Source organism: Pollicipes pollicipes, unplaced genomic scaffold (assembly GCF_011947565.3).
Source record: "Pollicipes pollicipes isolate AB1234 unplaced genomic scaffold, Ppol_2.1 Scaffold_6138;HRSCAF=7277_pilon_pilon_pilon, whole genome shotgun sequence".
NCBI classification, from domain to species: domain Eukaryota; kingdom Metazoa; phylum Arthropoda; class Thecostraca; order Pollicipedomorpha; family Pollicipedidae; genus Pollicipes; species Pollicipes pollicipes.
The window spans coordinates 25,047,932-25,070,431 of record NW_023596818.1 but is presented as its reverse complement, the minus strand read 5'-3'; the positions used below and the strand labels follow the sequence as shown (position 1 = coordinate 25,070,431).

Here is a 22,500-nt window from a genome sequence, read left to right as displayed (position 1 = left end):
TGACCGGTCACGGTGACCACCATCAGCCCCCTGACTGGTCACTGTGACTGACCATCATCAGCCCCTGACCGGTCACTGTGACCATCATCAGCCCCCTGACCGGTCACGGTGACCACCATCAGCCCCCTGACTGGTCACTGTGACTGACCATCATCAGCCCCCTGACCGGTCACCATGACCATCATCAGCCCCCTGACCGGTCACCATGACCACCATCAGCCCCCTGACCGGTCACGCTGACCATCATCAGCCCCCTGACTGGTCACTGTGACCATCATCAGCCCCTGACCGGTCACCATGACCACCATCAGCCCCCTGACCGGTCACCATGACCATCATCAGCCCCCTGACCGGTCACCATGACCATCATCAGCCCCCTGACCGGTCACGCTGACCACCATCAGCCCCCTGACCGGTCACTGTGACTGACCATCATCAGCCCCCTGACCGGTCACCATGACCATCATCAGCCCCCTGACCGGTCACGCTGACCACCATCAGCCCCCTGACTGGTCACTGTGACTGACCATCATCAGCCCTGACCGGTCACTGTGACCATCATCAGCCCCTGACCGGTCACGGTGACCATCATCAGCCCCTGACCGGTCACCATGACCATCATCAGCCCCTGACCGGTCACGGTGACCATCATCAGCCTCTGACCGGGCACGGTGACCATCATCAGCCTCTGACCGGGCACGGTGGCCATCATCAGCCCCTGACCGGTCACATTGGCCATCATCAGCCCCTGACCGGTCACGGTGACCATCATCAGCCCCTGACCGGTCACGGTGACCATCATCAGCCCCTGACCGGTCACGTTGACCATCATCAGCCCCTGACCGGTCACGGTGACCATCATCAGCCCCTGACCGGTCACGGTGACCATCATCAGCCCCTGACCGGTCACGGTGACCATCATCAGCCCCTGACCGGTCACGTTGACCATCATCAGCCCCTGACCGGTCACGGTGACCATCATCAGCCCCTGACCGGTCACGGTGACCATCATCAGCCCCTGACCGGCCACGGTGACCATCATCAGCCTCTGACCGACTCCATGGCCGACAGCCGAGCGAGCTGCCTGCGCGACTGGAGGAGCTAGCCCGCCGCATGGACGGCTTCCGGCGCTCGTTCGAGTACATCCAGGACTACGTGCACCTGTACGGCCTGCGAGTTTGGCAGGAGGAGCTCACGCGCATCGTCAACCTGAACGTCGAGCAGGTGAGGGACATCGGTCGACGCCCTCGTCCGAAGGCTGCCTCCAGTGGCCGTCTGTCGCCCGCGCCCGAGGGTGGCCTCTAGCGGCCGTCTGTCGCCCGCGCCCGAGAGCTCCCTCTAGCGACCGTCTGCCGCCCGCACCCGAGGGCGGCCGTCTGCCACCCGCGTCCGAGGGCTTCCTCTAGCGGCCGTCTGCCGCTCAAGGGCGGCCTCTAGCGGCCGTCTGCCCTCGGCCACAGGCGGGCGTAGTCGGCGCACTCGGTACTTCAACCAATATTTCGATACGATTGCGAAACTCTTCGTGGCGGACGTCCTACTCACCATTCCACGAGCTAGACTCGACATGACCCGTGTCGAAGCAGCATTTTATGGAGACCGCGTTTCCAGAGGGCTAAGCCTTCTGGTAACACGTACTAAATCTTGAGCATCGTTTAATCAATCAACAATGCTGCTGACATAGTGATGCACACCGCTGAGCGATCAGTCAGCACCTCTCAGGCGGCGTTTGACAGGCGCCCGCCCGACTGTCCGCTGCGCTGGCTGTGCCAGGACAGGCCCGTCAGTTCGTGGACGGCATACGGCCCGGGTGCGCGCTTCCGGTGTCGAACGGCTCCCTCGGCCGCAGCCGATGAGGCGCCTTGTCTCCCGCGACAGCCGCGCTGAGACCGGCCCCAAACGGCTGACCTCAGCAGCGTTGATCAGGTGCAGGGTTCTGGACCGTTTTACGTTGCGGCTTCTTGCTAGGCGTCCCGCGGCTGCGCGATCGGCCGTGGTTTCCATGACGTGACTGTCGCTCGGCCCCGCAGCCCTGGCGTGGGGCGCCCGCGGCCACGGCGGCCACATTAGCGGTCACAGTCGCAGCCAATGATCAAACCCAGCCCTCGCACATCGAGGTCTGACGTCTCACTGAGACCTCGCGCCCGCCGCCAGGAGTGCAACAGCTTCCTGCAAATCGGCGTGCACGAGCGAGACAGCGTGTACCAGTCTCGCACCGTGCCCGTCCCACTGTTCCCGCCCACCGACAAGGCGCGCACGTTCGTCGGACGGCTGGCCGCCCAGCTGCTGCTGCTCACCGACCCGAGGTCAGGCTGATGACCGTGCTGACTCAGGTCAGGCGGCGAGCGTCGCGGTTTTGACCCGGGGTCAGGCGGGACAACTGCGTGGCGGGCAAGGCTTTTGTGTGTGGTGAGGATAGAGCTCACCACCTGCCCGAGCCGTGCGATTTTCAGCTATGCTTCTGTCTGGTGCGCCGTTGTTTCTGTGGTGATCGCCGGCGGTTCTCGGCATGTGGTCAGAATTTTAGTGAACAGCCTCTTGACGGCTTGCGTCGGTCGTCTCCGTGGCGACCCCGCCAGCAGCAGCCCGACGACTGGCCGTGGGTCGGCTTTTGAGCATTGGTCGATTGTGCGTGGGCTCGTCGGCGCAGACCGTTCTCGGAAGCGGTCAGACGGTCGAGCCGGCGGGCGGCCGGTCGGTGCGCCCCGCCGTCGCGCTGACCGCCGCCCGGCCGCAGGTCGACCGTCTACATCCGGCCGCTGATGGCCTGGTACTGCCTGCGTTCGCACCAGCAAGTGGCCGACCGGCGCCTGCCGGGCCTGCTGGCGGCCGGTCTCGGCGTGGCGGGGCTGGCTGGGGTCGACCGTCTGCTCGCCTTCTTCGCCGTCACCACCCTGCAGGTGCGGCCACGGCCGGCGACGCCGCGGGGACGCGTGCGAGGGGCGCCGGCGACCGTGTGGCCGGCTCAAGCCACGTGGTGGGAAAGGGGACAGTGTGACGGAACAGCCGCCGTCATCGGCTAAATGCAGTCAGTCATGTGTTGGAGCTTGGCTGTGGGTGTGTTGGAATGTATGTTGCTCTGTGGATACCACGTAGTTTTCGTGGTCCAAACCGAGGGAAATCGTGGCACGAAGACTAGGTCGCGACATGACATGGGTCGCGACATCGCGACATGCGACGTTGACAGTGGGGACACCATGCGCCTGGATACACATACCAGACAGCGGGTAGAAATGAGGGTACTCACTGTCGGACAAACACCAGCCGTTTAAAAAACAAGGCATATTTATCCTATTATATGATATATACGAGGCATGTTTCTCCTGGGCAAGGACATGCATTCACCCGTGAAATGATAAAGAACAGGGATATGCTACTACTTAAGTGAAGCGAACAGAACGGTAAACGATGCGCATAACGCGATATCGATGCACTCATCGATATCGCGCGGAAATGCGCGAAAAATTCAAAATAATGTGTGTTCGTTGCGTGTGTGCCGTGGTCGCGATGCGCACGCCAAGTTGGCCGGCTCCAGCAGCGGCCGCAAGCCTGCGTCCCCAGCATGCCGCGCCGCCCATTCCCCGCTAACCGCTACTGTCACTCCCCGGCAGTCGATCATGACCCTCATCGGCGCGCACATCGGCAAGGACAAGACGTGCGTGGAGGCGCTCTCGGCCCTGGAGGCGAGCCTCCAGCCACACGGCGGCCCCGTCGGTACGTGGTGGCCGGCCCCGTGCCGCTGACCGGGCGACGTCAGCACTGCCACCGGGGCGCCGGTGGAGTGACGTCACTGGGACGCCGATGGAGTGGCGTCACGGTGCGCTGTGTCAGCTCCTGCCACCGGCACAGTGTTTGCCAGCAGTCTGGTGTGCGCGTGTTGTGCAGTGTCGTACGTGTCTGTATTCAGAGGTTCGAGGGTGGGTGCGCGTGGGGTCACGAACTTGCCTGGTGTGCGTGTGCTGGAACGAGCGGGCCGTGCGCCGAGCGAGCCTCAACGCCAGTTCGCCGAAATTTGTGTAGGTTCGGCTGCCCGACCGGTGTGGGGGAATGCATGCTTTCGACGGTCGTTTTCACAACGGTTGTTCCAACTACTGATCGCACCGCCACCAAGCTTCTATCAACATTAAGCGCTATTGCCACCGAGTGACAAACGGGCAAACGTCTTGGAAAAAACTTTGGTCGATGTGCGTCAACTACCACGCGATGTCCTGCGAGATCCGTGAGCAGCATGCTAGGAGGTTTTTGAGAATTGACGTCAGGTATCGACAGCTAGGACAGGTATAGACCTTAAACTGGCCGCACGATACAGGCGAATGTGCCGTCTGCAAAGCATTAGGTCATCTCAAATCTTCCGAAATCGGCATCAGGCGCAACGTGCTTCCGTTTGAATCCAGAGGCTGGACCACAAAAACTACGCAGACGTTAAGACTAGTTAAATATGGCTAATGATACAGCCAACTACCTAAAGCCCAAACGCACAAAACATTCGCGTTTTTCTGAATCTGTGATCGGATGAATCGCTCCGGAGACTTAGCCATTCAAATTCATCGATTTTCCCAATCAGAACTGTCGGCTTGTTCCAGGATCACGGCCAGCCAGCTGCCAGGCGATGCCAGGCTTATCTATCCTCGCGCGAAGCCTGCTTTAGTGAATCCCATGCCTGCTAGGCTCGCGAGATAGGGATATTCCAATGCATTCATAAGGCCCATTCGTGGCGATTCCCAAAGGCGTCCGACTCTCTACGTGTGTTTTGGTATCATCGACATGGTGGTAGCGCTGATGCCTGCGATCACTTCCCTCGTCCCACGCTGCAAATGGCGTCTTACCGGTAACTATATGAAATGTTGTCAGCGGCGTCCAGAGGCAGCGCCAGCTATTTCAGTGACGCGTTAGAATCTGAGTGCAGGGTGTAGCGTTAGAATCCGGGCACGTGGTCATCTTATCGTGGGTTCAAAGCTTACCTGTTTTGGTTTGTAACTCACGCTGCAATCGGCGTGAATGACTTTGAGTCTTAGAGGCCACGGCGGTGCCGTGCCTGCCGAAAGGGCGACGAGGTCATTTATCTGCCCTCCCCTATTCATGTATGACCTGTGTATCCCAGGAACTTCTTTGGCGCTGCCTTCGATCTCGGCATGCTTTGTCAAACTCCCTTTCCAACGTCCTCAGTAGTCCCACATCGTCCCAGTGACCTCTTGTGGCGAGTTGTTCCTTCTCCTTCCACAGGCAACCCGAGCAAGGTGTACGGGCCGGCTGTGGCGCGCCTGCAGCGCCCCCTGGCCACCCTGCTGGAGCACGTGACCCGGCTAGGTCAGCTGACGCTGCTGCGTGAGAGCGTGGCCGCCCACCTGGCCTCGGCCGCCTCGTTCGACTCACGCCACCTGGCGTCGGCGCTCGCCGCCCTCAACACGTGAGTCCGGCCGGCTGCCGGACGTCGCCGGAGCGTCGGCGTGGTCCCGTATTTAAAGCACTCATTGTTCTTTACATAACGTTTAATTTGAGCTCGCTGGTACTCAACTTGCTGGGCTTCGTGATGACCATAACCATTCGCGGCAGTCCCGGGGGAGATGCTGGAGTTGGTTTACCGGGCACACGCGCGGCCGCCTGTTCATGTCCCGGTGGCTGGTGGGCTGTTCTGTGAGCACCTTTCCGTCTGTGTACACAGAGCAGCCCACATGCATGCGGGTCCCGATGACTGGCTCGCAGCGTCCTTATAAGTGCAGAGGGCCTCGGTGTGATGTTTTCTCCTCAGCCCACCCTATCTACGGTTTTCTTGATGCTGTCTTTACTGGCCCGTCATGTGACCTGGACCCGATTTCTACGGCCCTTTAATGCCGAGGTTACAGTTGCTGGCAAACAGCAGCCTGTGGGCTGTATTAACTAAAAACCTGCGGATCCCAGAGGAAATTGAGTGCTCTAATCCCCAAGGCCTACCAGCGGTGAGTGACCCGACCCTTGTGACCCGCCGCAGGGCGGTAACCTGGCCCTTGTAACCCGCCGCAGGGCGGTGACCTGACCCTCGTGACCCGCTGCGGGGCGGTGACCTGGCCCTCATGACCAAACCCTCGTGGCCCATCGCAGGGCGGTGCTGACGGAGCACGACGTGACGTCGGACAGCCTGACGCCTCTGGTGTCGGACCTGACACCGTACCTGGACTGGGCTGGTCTCTCCGACCCACTGTCGCGGGTGTACCTGATGGCCGAGCCGCCTCCGCGCGTCGCCACCGTCCTGCTGCTCTTTCTGCTGGCGCACGCGCCCAAGCTCACCTACGTCAAGTCGCTGGGTGAGTGCGGAGGCGGGCGCGCGTCGGGCCGCTCGCGTCCAAGGAATGGGCGGTGTGGGTGGGGCACAGTCATCCTCACTGTGCCGTTCTGAATCACGGTCTGGGTGCAGTGGCACACGCACGCTCGTATGTATCAACCATGGTGTAAAGGAACCTGACACCCGGCCTCGAACCCTCCTGTCAGATTTACAGGGTAAGTGGAGTGGTCACGCACGTCCAAGCTAACTGAACCCAGGGCGGGGGTGCGCTGGTCTGTGGGTCGTTGTCTTCGGCACATTTGCCCATCGTCTGAAGAGTTTTCTAAAAATAGGAGACTGCAGAGCATTTTCATTATCAGTTTCAGAGCTCAACCGCAGCTTTTATATTCTGTCTGCCTTAGCTGGGAGGTTTTTCCATAGCCGACAGGGGTATGCATGTGTGAGTAGAAGAACGCCACGAATCGCCATGTCCCAGCGACCACTTATATCTACTCTTCCTCGCTTTGTCGCTGATGACGGCGCGCTGCTACGGCCGCTGCCCTGTCCGACACCACCGGGTCTGAGCTGCGTGGGCGTGTCAAGTGCCCGTTGACCTGTGACCTGGGATCATCGCTGTCATGTCCGTCATCCGGCGGCTTGCGCCGCCCGACTGTGCCGTGATGTGGTTACGACTTGTGCCGTCCGACTGTGCCGTGGTGTGGCTACGACTTGTGCTGCCCGACTGTGTCGGGATGTGGTTACGACTTGTGCCGCCCGACTGTGCCGTGATGTGGTTACGACTTGTGCCGTCCGACTGTGCCGTGGTGTGGCTACGACTTGTGCTGCCCGACTGTGTCGTGATGTGGTTACAGCTTGTGCCAGTTGACTGTACCGTGATGTGGCTGCCGCCTGCTGAGCCTGCTGACTGTGCCGTGATGTGGCTGCCGCCTGCTGAGCCTGCTGACTGTGTCCTGGTGTGGCTGCCGCCTGCTGAGCCTGCTGACTGTGCCGTGATGTGGTTGCCGTCTGCTGAGCCGACTGACTGTGCCGTTATGTGGTTACAGCTTGTGCCGGCTGACTGTACCGTGATGTGGCTGCCGCCTGCTGAGCCTGCTGACTGTGCCGTGATGTGGCTGCTGCCTGCTGAGCCGGCCGTCTCCGTCCGACCGTCAGGTGGTCTGAGCTGCGTCAAGGCGTCGGAGCCGCTGGACGCGGCGCCACTCGTCTCCGGCCTGGCCGTGCTGCTCGGCCAGCTGCCGGACGCCGTCACGAACCGCCTGCTGGCGCTCGCCGGTCAGGCGGCCGGCTCGCACGCGGCCGCCGCGCCGCTGCCGGCTGACGCCTGCGTGCTGCTGGCGCTGCTCGAGGCGCTGGTCGAGGCGCGCCGGCTGCCCGAGGCGACGCTGACGGCGCACGTGCCGGCGGCGCTGCTGCAGCTCTACCGCTCCACGTGGACGGCCGACTGAGGTGGAGCGCACCGGCGCGTCGGTCAGGGGCTGAGCAGCGGTGCTGAAAGACGGAGTAGCGATGCCGGTCGGGACCAACGGAGACGAGGTGTACCGGTCGGGATGGACGGATATCAGGTGTACTGTTCGGGACGGACGGGGGTCGGGTGTACCGGCCGGGATGGATGGATACCAGGTGTATCGTTCGGGATGGACGGGGCCGACGTGGCCGACTCCCGCGGGACGAGGCAGGCCCTGTCTTCTGGCGTTGATGGCGAACCTGGGCGGCGGGGTTCCTTGCTGTCCGCGCTAATCCCTGTGATACGGACATCTGGTACGAGCAAAACAGCTCGGGCCATCGTGGGCTCTCTGCGCGATAGAGATGTTGGCCGGGAGCAAGACCACTATATCCACGCGGATCACGCGTACCAGGCGGTCAGTGGGCGACGGACGCCGGCTGTTGGCATAGGCTGGCGTTTGACATGTATGCGTATGAAATGTCATGCATAGTGATACAACTGAGAATGTACCCATAATCTGTAATTGCATCAGGGTATCGTGATACAGTGGCATGGTAAGCTGTGAAGTCGCACCAGAATATAAATTTATGAAGGAAATAGCCGTATATCATCCAGATACTATGATTGCCTAGATGTACTACCGTATTTTACCACGTTCTTGTGTTATAGTCGCACAGTTGTACAGTCGTATTATACCATTGTATTATTACCGGCGTATACCCTGCGAGCTATTGTCTGGATGCGTTACTATTGCCCGTGATTTGTGACCGGGCCCAGGCTGACTGCATAGAAAACGGAGAGTTTGTCGAGACACTGGGTGAACACCCATGCCATATCTCGGCATGATCATTTGTACCCTACCCCATTTCCCAAACTGGTCCGGTTTAACCAGCCCGTAACATGGTTTATGTCACGTGCAAAACTTGGCCGTACATATCAGTAAGATGCTCGCAGCACAGCGCTCGAAAACCGTTAATCGTCCCTTGAAGCCTTCAGGATGATGTCATGGGTGCCGGAACAGGGGGGGGGGGGCATACCCTCCCCCACTTTTTAAAGTGGGGGTGGGGCAGCTGTGTTGACTGGCCCCCACTTTTCAGATTAAGGTTGCATATAGCCTACTTTTGCGCCACATTAAATGTGCATGCCGATTTGCATAGTTCATCAGCCATCTTTCTCAAGATGCGTCATCTTTTTCGTTCGCTAATTAGCCATCGCTTAGTGTCACAGCCACAGGCCGACGCCGCGCGCCCTACGGAGACTGCAACAGCGGGAGTTGGGGCTGTTACTGCTATAGCCTGCGATCGCGCATGTTCAATAACATATCACGTGCTTTTTAATCAGCAACCAACTGTGACTGAATCTTCAATATTTTAAGGCGAACATTAATTAGCATTGCAACCTCAAATTTGGAACCCCGTTTCACCTATAATGTACGTTCAGGGAGTCTTCAATATCTCTAAAGAGCATAGAAAAGCAGAACTGTAGTCTGCTGCAATTATTGGACCACCTTCGGCTATCAGGCACGTTGTTGCGTCAGTGAGGGTTTCTATGCCGATCCAAGGCCAGCTGCGCTGGTCAGAAGACCTCCCGTGTCAGGGAGCGGAACAATATGATACAACATATATTCTAATGGCCTCCGGATCAACCAGGAGATCCCGCCCTGTGTCGCCAGAATGACAGCCAGAAGGCACTTCGCGATGGCAATGAGTGGCCCTTCAGCTTTCGACCGGAACTGATAATGTGTCCTTGGTACTCAAGGGGCCCCTAGCCCGGAAGGAAAGAAGGGGCCCGTTATTATTGAGTAGAGTAGGATTCTCATTATTGTTGAATGGAGTTGGTCGATTTTTTTAACGAACGGGGTATCCCATGTTTGCCCAGGAACGTTCATTTTTTTTCAGAATAGATGAGTGAAACAAATTGCATCAAAAGGTTTGAACATGTCCGCCCACAACCTCGAGAGCAAGGCCGGCGATGGCCTCGGTTGCGGCTTCCGTAAAACCGAACGGCGAACGGGCACAGCACCACTTCGCGGTGCTTTAATGGCCAAACCGTTCCTATCCTCGGCCTGAAAATCGCACGCGTGAAATACGCGCCCCAGCTGCCTGCTACATGTGAGATTTGACGTGAAGCGTTCAAAGGCACTTCTTTCAGAAGTGTCGTCATTTTCATCCACCCGTTGGACACGGCTCAGTATTAGCTGCTGGGCGAACGCCGCGCGGCGTAGGAGACTGCAACGCCTGTCGTCGAGGTTTTGGTTGCCAGGATTTGCGAGCGCGCGTGTTATAAAATCGCTGTTCGTGCGAAAGAGTTCGTTAGTATTTCGGAGGACCATCGACTTGATTCGAAAACAGACGTTGAAAAGGAAAAGTTTCTATTAGTCAAATAGTTGCAACGCAAATGTAAGAGAAGGATGGAAGGGCAGCGTCGCACACCTCAAAGTCGTCGTCGTCGTCGTAAACGCTGACGCGACTCGCGTCGAGCCGCGCCGTCGGAGCCTGAACGTGGACTGCTCAGCAGGGACCGTGCGTCCCCGCCCGCGTGTCCCCATAAACCCACATGGCCCACGTATGGGCTCCAGATGGTGGGGACCAATCGGCAGAGGAGCCGCTCACACCATCGCGGAGACGCCGCCGCCGCGCCGGCAGCGACGGCCCGTTTGCTCGCTAACAATCGCGTTACATAAATTATATCACTAGTCGATTCTGGCTGACAGATATTCCCAAACAAGCGTGGCTTGGCCATGTTAATACGCATTGTTGACCACACGATTCGCAATCAAATTTTCATCCCTAAATTTTGATCAAACATATCGATCTACAACATTCCTACGCCTATGGATGTCACGCTGGTTATTGGTTGCGGCATTGCACGGCCTTGGTTGAGGCATCTTGTGGGGAGCGACAGTCAGAGCCGGGGTTAGACTTTCTCTCGTTCAGTTGTTCAGAGTTCATTTCAGTTCAGTTCATTTCAGCTGCTTGCTGACTGCAAGACGTGTGTCGCGTGAAGTAGATTTTTGGTGGGACTGTTTGTTGTTTATTGGAGTGTTAGGGCGCGCCGACTACTGTGGTCATTTTGCGCCCATAACAGCTAAATGACTACCTACGAGGGTAAATGACTAATATGTATATATATATATATATATATATATATATATATATATATATTAGTCGGAAATGAGAACGATTTAGTTGTGATAGGAACTCGTCACCAATGATGTCTGAATACGTGAACCCGTAATAACATATTGACAAGAAATTTTCGGCAACCTAAAAACTTCATACAAGCGGTATGAACCATTCAGGCAGGTGTATATAAAGTGCAGAACTTAACATGCGATACGAACCTGCGGGTATGTTCGATATATGGTGGGCTGTCACAGTAAATCGGAGAGCGCCAGGGACGGCGCCGCCGGGCCAAAGTACCTCAGACGCTCGGCGCGTGGTACGGGACAGCATACGAGCACGTGTTCCACTGTGAACGTGGCGCTACAGTGGCAACATCGTGGTAGTTCGTCGCGACGTAGTAAGTATCGATGTGTAGCATAAGTATGTCCAATCCGCAAGCGACACAGGATAACTTACTCTCGTCTATACTATCGATAGGATGACTGTCATTCCTGAACAATCGGCTTCGTGCTTTTCAGTTTACTGGTGTCCATCACATCCCATGTGCTCTACCATTCCCCGCGTAAAAAGGTAGAGATGGCTGAGTATATGCCTGTAGCGGGTATTGGAAACGCTCTGCGACAGGGACGAAGAGTAGCGCGCTTCGCGGCAGCGGCAGCGAGCTCATTTCCCGCAATGCCAACGTGGCTCGGAATCCAGTAAAGTACTATGGTCTTGCCAGCCCGGTACAGAGTGTCGAGACGCAGTAAAATATCCTGCGTAAGGGGATTTACCGGATTAAAACGCCTTAATGCCGAAAGGGCACTCAGGGAATCTGACAAAATCGCGTGCAGACTGTATTCGCCCACCTCTATAAAGCAAGGCGCCTTAATGATGGCCACGAGCTCTGCAGTAAACACGGACACATGGACTGGCAGTGTAAATGATCGCGTATCGGGACCACACACAAAAGCGGAACCAACACCCGTATCCGTTTTGGAGCCGTGTATATACGTAATTGTGAACCCCCGATATGCTTCGATATGTTTCACAGCTGTTAATCTGGCAACTCAGGGAATTATATTTTCCTTCCGAACCTCCGACAGCGGGACGTCGACAGTTGGCGATACTATTACCCACGGAGCGGTCGGCAGGCTACGCGGGCGTGCCACACCCCGAAAAATTTAGCCACTCTCATGAAGAACATCACGAACACGCACACAGAACGGCGCCACACTTGTTGTTTGTTCGCGTTGAAAAACACTAGATGTGTGTGTGTGTGTGTCGGACATTAGATGTGCAGTGGGACACCGTGTTGAACCTGCAACGGCGCCCCGTGCCGGGGGAGATCGAGTCCCGGCAGCGGCTGAGCGTCGTCAGCCCGTCGCTGGCGACGGGCTGACGTAAAAACAGCGACGGCCGGCCCGTCGCTGTTTTTAGATGGAGGTACGCCCTTGGCCCGTCTGCGCTTTGCGGAGCGTGAATGTGGTTCACTGCATGTAGTCTGATCCGAGGAAGGCAGCCAGTGGTCAACAAGTTGAACAAGCAATACGAGTGACGAGTCTGTCGTTTTGAGCCCGCGGGAGCTGCCAGCGACGGTGACCGCTGGGTTACGGTCTCGTTGGTGACCGAGGTCTGTGGCCACCCAGAGGATCGTTGGCTGCCGTCACGTGTGACCCAGAGATGCACTGATGACTGTGGTCTGTGGCACAGGGCTCGCTTGTGACCGTGGCCTTTGACCAGAGGCTCGCCGGTGACACTGCCCCGTGATGGGTCCGCTAGTGACCGTGACCCGTGATAGTGTCTGGAAGCCCTGATGGTTACCATGACCTATGACCCAGTGTCTCGAGGGGTCTCTCTGGTGATCGAGACCTGTGACCCAGTCTAGAGGTCCCGCTGATGAACGTGAATTGTGACCCAGTGTCTCTAAGGGTCTCGCTGGTCACCGCGATCCTTTCCATAGTCTTTGGGGATCCCGTTGGTGATGACTTGTGCTCCATTGTCTAAGGGTTCCGTTGGTGGTCGCAACCCAGTTTCTCTACGGTTCCCATCGGTGAGTGTGACATTTAACCCAATTTCTAGGTTGTGACAGGGACATGTAACCCACTGTCGAGGGGTCCTGCTGGTGACTGCCACCTGTGCTTCAGGGGCTCGCTGGTGACCTCGCCCTCGATGAGCATTTCCACCCAGGGCGTGGGCAGGAAACTTTCGATACGGATCTCTCATGACTATTAAATGCAGAATGATGGCTTACGAACGTACACACAAATCTCGATACGACAAATAGCCAAGGCCGGTGCTTGTTTTGGGGAAGGGGAGGGTCAAAATTACGAAAACAATGTGTTTTTACGAGCTCTTCTCGAGGAACATCTCCTGTGCAGTCTGATCCTATTCTCGTTAACGTGCTACGCCTACCTGACCTGACTCGGTCGAACTCGTACCGGGTCCGATGAGTTCCGGGAGAAAGTCGCCTCATAACCTCTTCTGACCTGAACTGACCTGACCTGATCGCACCTGACTTGATCTGACTCGACCGAGCTCGCACCCGGTCCGATGTGCCGTAGCAGATCGTCGCCTATAACCTCTCCTAACCTGATCTGACTCCACGTGACCTGACCTGACCTACCTCTCCGACGTGACCTGCCCCGGCAGACTTCTCGTTCGTGCTGCTGTGCACGGATGACGCCCAGATCCCGCTAGCGTGCACGACCGCGCTTAGTCTGAGGAAGGAGGGCACCAGCGCTTCGATCGTCTGCCTGTTGGCCATCCAGGGCGACCTCCCACCACAGCGCAGGTCGAGCTACAGCCCTCAACACACGTCGCGTTCAGATTTCCCTACCAGAGCTCTCAGACGCACTTTGTTGTTTTTGTTTTTTGTTTTGTTTTTGTTTTGGGCAATTCAGTGTCTACCGTCGAGTATGTCGATGAACGGCATGGCAGTGTAATTACTTGTCTGCTTTATTTGAAACGTTCTCAGTTCTGTGACGTTGACCACGACGACCGACTCCCCATTTGACGAGCACATATACTCCATTATCGTCGTTCTTGTCGTTGCTAAGATGAGTCTCTGTGACGCTCTTAACCACACGAAGTGCACCCGCCGTCACTGTTGAAAGTTGTGGGGGGCCGGCGTGCACGTGTGTACCGGCCGCGTGCGGCCACCCGCCGCGCCGCTCACCACGGCCGGCCGGCGCAGGCTGCTGCTGCAGCTGCACATGGACGAGATCATCCAGAGTCGAACGCTGGCGGAGCAGACGCCTCTCCACCAGCTGCTGTCCAGCCGGCCCCAGCTGGCGCTGTTGCTGCTCTGGAAGCTGCCGCGTTGGCGCTGCGTCTACGTCAACAACCACTGCTTGGTGCGTCGCCGGCCGACGTCTGCCTGCCCACGTGGAGCGGGGGTGGGGGTGGGGAAGGGGGCGTGCAGAGTGACCGGCTTCAGAACTGGCCGTTGTTTTAACCAGATCGTATGAGGTTGAGATGGTGGTGAGCCTCGTTCTTCTGTGCAAAAACTTCTGCAGACCACGATTCGGGTGTTGGCCTGTGTAATTACGCAGGGTAGAGGTGTGGTAGGGGCCTCCAATGCCTGACAGGGGAGGGATCTTATCCTGACCCTTGGCTCTGATTTTGTCCGCGATCGCTCCAGAGGGAAATTACGCATTGAATTTGGTTGAGTTGGTCCTGTGCCACGCCCTCCGGTCCCCGTCTTCATGGCTCGATGACAACCAGCGACACGGCCGGCCGCTATCCCAGGCTATCCGCTGCGCCGACACGCTATTCCACACGGGCACCGAGTTCGCCGCCGTGCAGGCGCTGGGCGAGCCGGCGCTCGACGTCTCCGTGTTCAGCGCCAAGCCCCCCAGCCAGACCTTTCTCCGACTGGTGAACATGGCGGTCGCATCCCCCGACGGTCAGTTTGAGACCTTCACCACCGTTGATCTCCGCAGCAACGACAACGACTGCGGCAACGACAAACTCCGGTGCTTTGCTCAAGGCGTCTCTCGCCGGTCATTGAGCCCGTGTTCCCTGCCTGCGGTGTCACCTATACCGGGTAGTCGCGTCTGGAATCGCTTTCTCTGTGGCTTCCCCTGCCGATCAGCGACCCAAGAAGCCTGTGCTCCTCACCAGGGCTCGTCTCGAGACGCTGCCGCCCCATTCGCCCCATCTCGAGACGCTGCCGTCGTCGCGCTCCGTGAAAGCCGTCTGCCATCTGGCGTTGCCGGGTCGTTGCAGGGGATGTGGCGACCCTCCTCAACACGTACCTGAGCAGCTCCAGCCACCTGAGTCGCGCTGTGGTGGAGGGCGATGTGCCAGAGCGCTTCTGTCGGCTCTCCGTGCTCTACAACTACCCGGCAGCGGCTGGCCCGCGACAGCATACTGCCGAGGTGAGCCGGCAACTGAGGCTGTCGCTTGTCAGGCCCGCGACAGTATACTGCCCAGGTGAGCCGACAGCTGGGGCTGTCGCCTTCTAAACCCGCGACAGCATACTGCCCAGGTGAGCCGACAACTGGGGCTGTCGCTTGTCAGGCCCGCGACAACATACTGCCCAGGTGAGCCGGCAACTGGGGCTGTCGCTTGTCAGGCCCGCGACAACATACTGCCCAGGTGAGCCGACAACTGGGACTGTCGCTTGTCAGGCCCGCGACAGCATACTACCCAGGCGAGCCGGCAACTGGGGCTGTCACTTGTCAGGCCGCACCGCGTAATGCCCACTAGCGTACTTTTAGTCATACACGCTACAAATCTGTCAGGTGCGCACCGATGCCGTCATGCCGTCATGCTGCTCTGACGTCAGCCGTTTCAGCATGCCGCGTTTCCAGGCTGTTTCCCTACCTCCTGTGCCTCGTCATGTCCTCTAACGTCCATACGTTCCAAGTGTCCTGCTGTATACTTCAGCCTATCTTGTTCCCCTTTTCCGCCTTTTGGCCCCGCATCTTGCCGTCCCGTCATGTGTTGCATTCATTATTCCCTTCAGTGTTCAACATCCATGCCTCGCATTGACATGCCTGTATTTACCCCGCCCCACCACCGCTCCCGTTGCACCCCATCCTTCCGAACCTGCCATTCGCCTCAGCGTCAAGATCTTCAACTTCTCCTCGTCTCTGCTGGCCTGGCTGGAGTCGGGCGCGCCGGAGGACCTGCCGCCGGTCGTGGCCAAGCTGTTCGCCAAGTGGTCGGTGTTGCACGCTATCATCGACCCGGAGCTGCCCCCAGGCGCCGGTGACGTCACGCGCTCGGCTGGCGCGCACGGAGACGTGACGCGACCTTACGAGAGCGCGCCGTGGGCGCCGACACCGCGCGCCGTCGAGGAGGTCGTGTCGGCCGACCACCGCGCGGAGAAGATCAAGCCCACCACCGAGACGTACGGCTGCTAGCCGGTCTGCCGGACGGTGGGCTGCGGCCGGTACGGGTGGGGGAGTCGAGAGGTGACGATCACCGGGAGCGAGGGGAGGGTAGCGCGGAGTGGGGAGCGTGGAGTGAGGGTGGAGAGGTCACGCTATCGACAGCCACGTGGAGAGAGAGAGAGGACTGTGCGATTGTCCCGTTTGGCACCGTTATGTCTGTGTTCGTGTCGAAAGTATCTATTGGACGGTGCACGCTCCTTTTACTAGAGGACCCACTGGCAGCTTATAACGTGTGCGGTTGGTGCCGAGCTGCGGACATTCGTAGAACGCATGCGTGGAATGCCTTCGTTTTCGCAAGCTTTCAAAATAAATGTCGTACTCGAGAGAATGGCAGCTCCCCATCATCGCACATAACGCAAAGATAAATAAACTGACGCGATTGTAGTTTGGGGGCGATGAGCGCCCTCTGACCGAGGCGGCGGGCAGCCGGTCGCCCCCGGGCCTTTCGTGGAGCACGCTGTTGGCTGGCGGTGGTGCGGTCTGGTGACGAGCAGCCAGCGTTGCCGCGGCAGCTTGGCGGAGCGTGGCGTGCTGCTAGGCGGCGGGTGGGGGTCGGGCCCGAGTCCAATCGGGCCCTTAATCTTAAGTCCCGAGTGTCTCTTCTGCCTCTCTTCGGGCCTCCTAAAACGAAGCCTTTGACCGACTAAGGGCCACTAGCCGAGACATGACCCTCTGTTATGCGCTGTGGGCCTATGGCAGACATCAGGGCCCCAACCACTGTTCCAGGGACCCAGACCAATTCAGATCATGGCCTCTGATCTTGCTCCTGCTTGAGAAATGGGCCCCAGGGTTCAAACTGACAGGAAGCCAACTGCTGGCCAACTTAGACACCCCACGTTGTCTAAGGTGGTCCTCAAAAGGTGCGAGGGGAAATCGAACTGATATTTCAGATCACGACCCTACGTGCTGCGATTCTTTATGTCACTTACAGTCAGTCCTTCGAGCCCTTATGCCCTCCAGCCGGGTCTTTGATGGTCGGTTCTGTCGGGTCGCCCGGCCCCTCTTCGGGCCTCAGTGGGCACTGACCTTGGTCGGCTCGGGGCCCCTTGCGAGCACAGGGCCATCTGTAAGGCGCTGTGGGTCCCTGCAAGATACAGAGGTCCCGAACAGAGCAATTCACTGGCTCCGGCTTTGTAGCTGATCGGGAAGCGGGTCCTCAGACCAATACCCACACGGAGCGGACCGCGCAGTACTGGTGGTGCCTGATTGACACATAGACCCATATCTGCTTAAGATGTCGCTGATTGGCGCAAAGGGCTGACTGTCATTTGAGGGTTCGTCCCGCAGGCCGGGGCTCCTGAATAAGACTCCGACCAGCCCTTCCTGCCCTTAGACCATCCAATCGAGCTTACGTAAATTGTTCGATGTGTTAGCGAGGAGCATTATTCACATAGATAAGATAGTAGTATTAGCCTTATTCCTCGGAAAACCAGGAGAATAGAGATAAAGTTAGGTTGACATTTCGGCAACATGCCTTTCCCGAAACAATAGAAGAAGCCATTGTCACCTCTGCTATGGATTCGAGAAATGCATGTTGCCAAAATATCAACCTAACCATATTTCTATTCTCCTGGTTTTTTCCGAGGAATAAAGCTGATACTACTGTCTTACCTCCAATCGAGCCATTAATCGTCGGGTCTGCTATGCGCAAATGTTTTTGCCATAAAAATTGCTAGCTAGGTTTCTGGATTTTAATCGTTCCACTCTGTGGCGGCGTCCCCCATACTGGCCACCATTACGTTGCGCAGAAATTTCTCCACGTTATATCGTCGTCGTTTTCTTCAACTCGATTTTTTGGCTAGGAGTGACGTGACTAGAGGTACTGACTCCTCATTTTTTTCCAGCAAATTTTGCGTTGCTCGCCAGACAGATTCCTCATTGACACCAAACGGCAATCACGAGATTCCCAAAGCCAGCAAGCGCTGTGACTGGCTCAATTTAGAGGAAGTTCCTGTATGTTTTTTTCTTTAAGTTGCGTACTCGCGCATGACGTTGTGTATTGCATAATATTATGAATGCATTTCTGAGATAGTGACTGTACTCACTTATATTTACCTCACGAAAGAAAGAAAGCTTCTAGCGAGTGATATGTCTACCTGCAATAATAATATTTTCTTTGAATAATTATGCGTATCATTGTTAATGGCGGCGTTGGTTAATTGGCCCGCTGTAATGATTTGCAGGTAAATATGGAGGCAATTCCCTGCCATAACCGACGAACTGGGGCGATTGCAAATAGCGGCGAGAACATTGGCCCCACCGACATTACATGGGCTATTACGAAACAGATGCTCTCGCCCTATCATGGGCAGCAAACTTGACTTTACTGAGATTCCGTAACTAGCATTTGTACATTCACACCATTTCATGCATGCTTGTCACCGGTCATAATAAAGGGGCACCTATAGTGTGGTCACTACACACAGTCCGCTCAGGTTATGTGCAACGATCAGACCCCCTTAATCATGAGCGGAACCTCACAGCCACACGCCTCGCATACCTCAGACTTTGTCCACAGTAAATAGCAGCCGCCTGGTGCAAGGCTCACCGTGGCATCAACCACGTAGCCCCCATCTTCTCTCGCCACAGAATAATTCCGGAACACCTCACCGGCACGCCGGAATCCTTCACCGGCTTCTTCTCAGTCGCCGAAATCACTCATCAGCGCGCCGGGATCTCTCGCGGCTCTTAACATTTTGTCGCCGAAATCACTCGTCGACATGCCGGCATCCCTCATCGGCTCATATGTGCAAACCTTGCATCCTGGAGTGGTCGTAAAAATTATAAAAAACGGTACCTCCAGGAACACAATTCGCTGCCGCTACTCAGCATCAGTTACTCATGGTGACCTTAGCAGACCCCTTTCTGTGGCCGCGTGTCAATCTACCAATGGAAAAATCAGTCAACTTTTTCGAAAGCCCAACTCCCTTTCCCGACTTCCACTTTCTGGAAGTTGCAAGAGAGTGACTGAAAAGCGAGTCTCACGTTCTGCAAGTCGCGAATCCACCAAACAGTACCCTACATGTGCTACTGCCGCCCTCGCCAGCGGCCAGCGACGTGAAAAAATGAAAAAAAAATCACCCTCATCTGCGAGTCGCGGGGAGATCGACCAACAGCCAACTCCCTGGCTTATGTAGGGGAGTGGGAGCTTTCAACTCACGGCCAGACAACTGCCTACGTACTGCGTGGGAGTTTCCCCATCGCTCCCCGCGAGGAGTCATAACGCGAAGCATCTGTGACGCATTTAGTCCGTGGTGACAAAAATCCTTTCATTACACTCGTGGGAAATTCACAGCCGGCCCAAGCCGTACGCATTATGTGAGCTATGCAAGATCATTAATTTGACAATGAAATATGGACCTGACCACGATGCATCCCCTCTCATGCTGCAAAATTCCGGTCGCATATTGTTCATTATGCTGCCATTTTCCAGTAGACTGTCCACTGAAGTGCATGGAAAAGCAGCAAGCAGGGGTCTGTTAGTCAAACAACACACATTAGCGACACATCTATAGATTAGGCATGATAATTACTGCGGCACGATGTAAGCACGAAAAGAGAGGACGACATACAACAGATCAGAATTTACGTGTGAACACGTAATTTCAAAAAGACGTCCAGAACGCGTATTCTTAATTACCTAAAGTGAGAAAAAGGGTCAGGGATCCCAGGATCGCCGAAGGGTTGGCGATTCTTCCGCCGGACTTCAATTTTGGCGAGGTGAAGGCGCCGAGCGCCCGGCCGTCGGCGCGCCAGGCCGATATGGTCTCCCCCACCGTGTCCCTCTCAGTGCTACTTTACAAACGTGCCCATGTACTCCTTGAACGTGTACTGGTTGAACGTGCCCTTCTCCGACGAAGCCGGTGTTTTTAGGGGCGGCCCCCTATTGACCGTCCTGGCGCGCATGTCCGTAGCGAGTGCTCGGGCCAAACGCAACAAACAAAAACCGCACTCGCACAATGAAAAGGCTACATGCCACATGCGACAAAAGCCACATGGGCCACACGCCAGTGACGGCATGTGGCCCGCGGCAGACATATCTATCGATGCGCCGCGCGCCACAGATCCGGTGGGCCTTTCAGACTCTTCGGGCCCACTCGAACACTGCATCTGGCCGACTTGGGGTCCCTTGCCAGCACAGGGCCCCCACCAGGCGCTGTGGGGCCGTGACTAATGTAAATCGCTGATTCCGGCTTTGTCCCTGATTGAGAAATGGGCCTTCAGACCCAGGCCGTTACTGAACCGAAGGTGTGTTATTGGTGGTGTCCGACCGACATGTAGGCACTTATCGACACGGGGATCCTGACCAGCGCTCAGCACCCCCTGGCTGGCATTGTAGTGTCTTTTCCGTTTGTGTTGTATCTTAGTGACGTCCTAGACGCCGTGCAATACAGGATATAGAAACTCAGTTCGTCCGAAATGACGTCATCACCAGCTGGCTTATTCATGCGCGCATGCGCGAGCCACGCTTTCCTTGAAAAGACGCGCTTCAATTATCAACAGTGTTGGCGGTGAGTACGGGTGGTGGGGGGTTGTCCATGATATTTCCTTTATATTCAGTATATGAGCGAACTTACCTTGGGAACAGCATGATTTTCCAAAACAATGTTTATGAAGTAGCATATCGTCCAGTTTTCAAGGAGGTCGTGTGATTTGAATATTTTTTAATTTTCTTTGTATCCTTGTGTTGAGGAATGTAGGACGCATTAATGACCTTCACAGAAGACACCACGAATAGCCATGAAACAGATATGACTATATATATATATATAATATATATTATACACCTATAGGTAAAGGTATATTAGTCATAACAATCATAGCAAACAGGCATGGCAAATTGTTGTAATGAGCCAATCTTAATGTGATAAATTAATGATGTTCAAATATCATGGAAAATAGACTCATTCACAACATTGTTCAGTCATACAGGATAGCTTTATGTATGAAATGAAATAGCATTTGCAAATGACAAGGATGAATAAGTGTGTGTACAACAAAGGTAGTGTTTTTGTGTTGATGTTTTGGAAGGATCACTTATCAGTGGTAGGATCTGGGTGGACTTTGAGAATGCAAAGGCTGCTTGTTTCCAAAATTTTAGGTGAGGGTCTGAGTGGATGCCCAAGTCTCTCATAACTGGTGTTGCTTCAAGAAGCCAAGAACTAATCCCTGCATATATTATTGCTTCAGATTCCTTGACCCAATATGCAGAGCTTTACACTTTGATTTGTTAAATGGGAGTTGCTGTCTGTCAGACTACTGGATGTCAAGGTCTCACTGAAGCTCTTGCATCTAACCAGATGAAATTTCACTGGGATAGACTTTGGTGGCACCTTTGAATACTTTGATTGAGGAGTTTGCCACATCAGGCATATCATTTATGTAAATAACAAATGGGAGTTGCCCCAGGACCAACCCCTAAGGAATGCCACTGATGACAGGGGATCAATTAGAGTGAGTGCCCCTGACATCAAGCTTTTGCTACCACCTAGTCAGAAAGGCTTCTATCCACTGAAGCCATTTGTGGGACATGCCACAGGCCTGCAGTTTGCTAGGCAGGTGTTTGTGGGGAACAGAATTAAAAGCCTTATGCAAATACAGATGTAGTGTGTCACTTGGTTTTACCTCGTCAGTCAGTCCACTCCAATCCTTGACGGCCTCCAACAGATGACTGCTGCATGCCTTCTTGGTGTGGAGATGATGCTGATGTTTGGATAGCTGCCCAGATGGGTTTAAGTAGGTCATCAGCAGGTCATTGATGATAGGCACCAGGATCTTGCAGGGTATGACATTAAAAAAACTCCCAATTTTCCTACAACCCAGAATCCATCATAATTGCCCAATTTACTTTCCAAGCATGCAATTTAGTTGTGCATAATCTGTATAAGATTTAGGGGCTCATTTACCAGCTGTTTTTTCCCCACCCTAAAAGTTTTGGTGACCAAAACACTTGCTTGAAGGTGTTCTTGGTCATGTTTTGGGCACAGAGGCATCATTATTTAATGTGAGTTTGGGGCAGGAGATGGACAGGGCATGCAATTGCATAATTATCTAGGTCCTCAAAGGCCAGTTTTCTTTGTCTCTGACCTCCAGGCTGATTTTGTGTGTAATGACTATCACTGATAGATGCATAGACATGAAAATATCCTACCATTGGGATTTAGTTGGCCCTAGAAACTGCTGAAGACTCAGGTGCAATCTCAGGAGATAGGAGACTGTGGGCACTTGGGATCATGTGTCCCACTCCTGCTTGTACCAACAATAACCGTATTTGGGTTAGTGGCTTGACCAGTC

General features: G+C 55.7%; 1 protein-coding gene across 1 annotated transcript in view; it reads left to right on the top strand.

Annotated features, from left to right (window-relative positions):
- Positions 1-11,462, top strand: part of LOC119105501 (WASH complex subunit 5) — a 27,572-nt gene extending 16,110 nt beyond the window's left edge. The window contains exons 16-23 of the mRNA XM_037228967.1: positions 1,072-1,224; positions 2,152-2,303; positions 2,735-2,897; positions 3,609-3,711; positions 5,221-5,404; positions 6,076-6,278; positions 7,409-7,499; positions 11,450-11,462. Coding sequence (XP_037084862.1) covers positions 1,072-1,224; positions 2,152-2,303; positions 2,735-2,897; positions 3,609-3,711; positions 5,221-5,404; positions 6,076-6,278; positions 7,409-7,499; positions 11,450-11,462 — 1,062 coding nt within the window. The remainder of the gene's footprint in view (positions 1-1,071; positions 1,225-2,151; positions 2,304-2,734; positions 2,898-3,608; positions 3,712-5,220; positions 5,405-6,075; positions 6,279-7,408; positions 7,500-11,449) is intronic.
- The last annotated feature ends 11,038 nt before the right edge of the window (positions 11,463-22,500 follow it).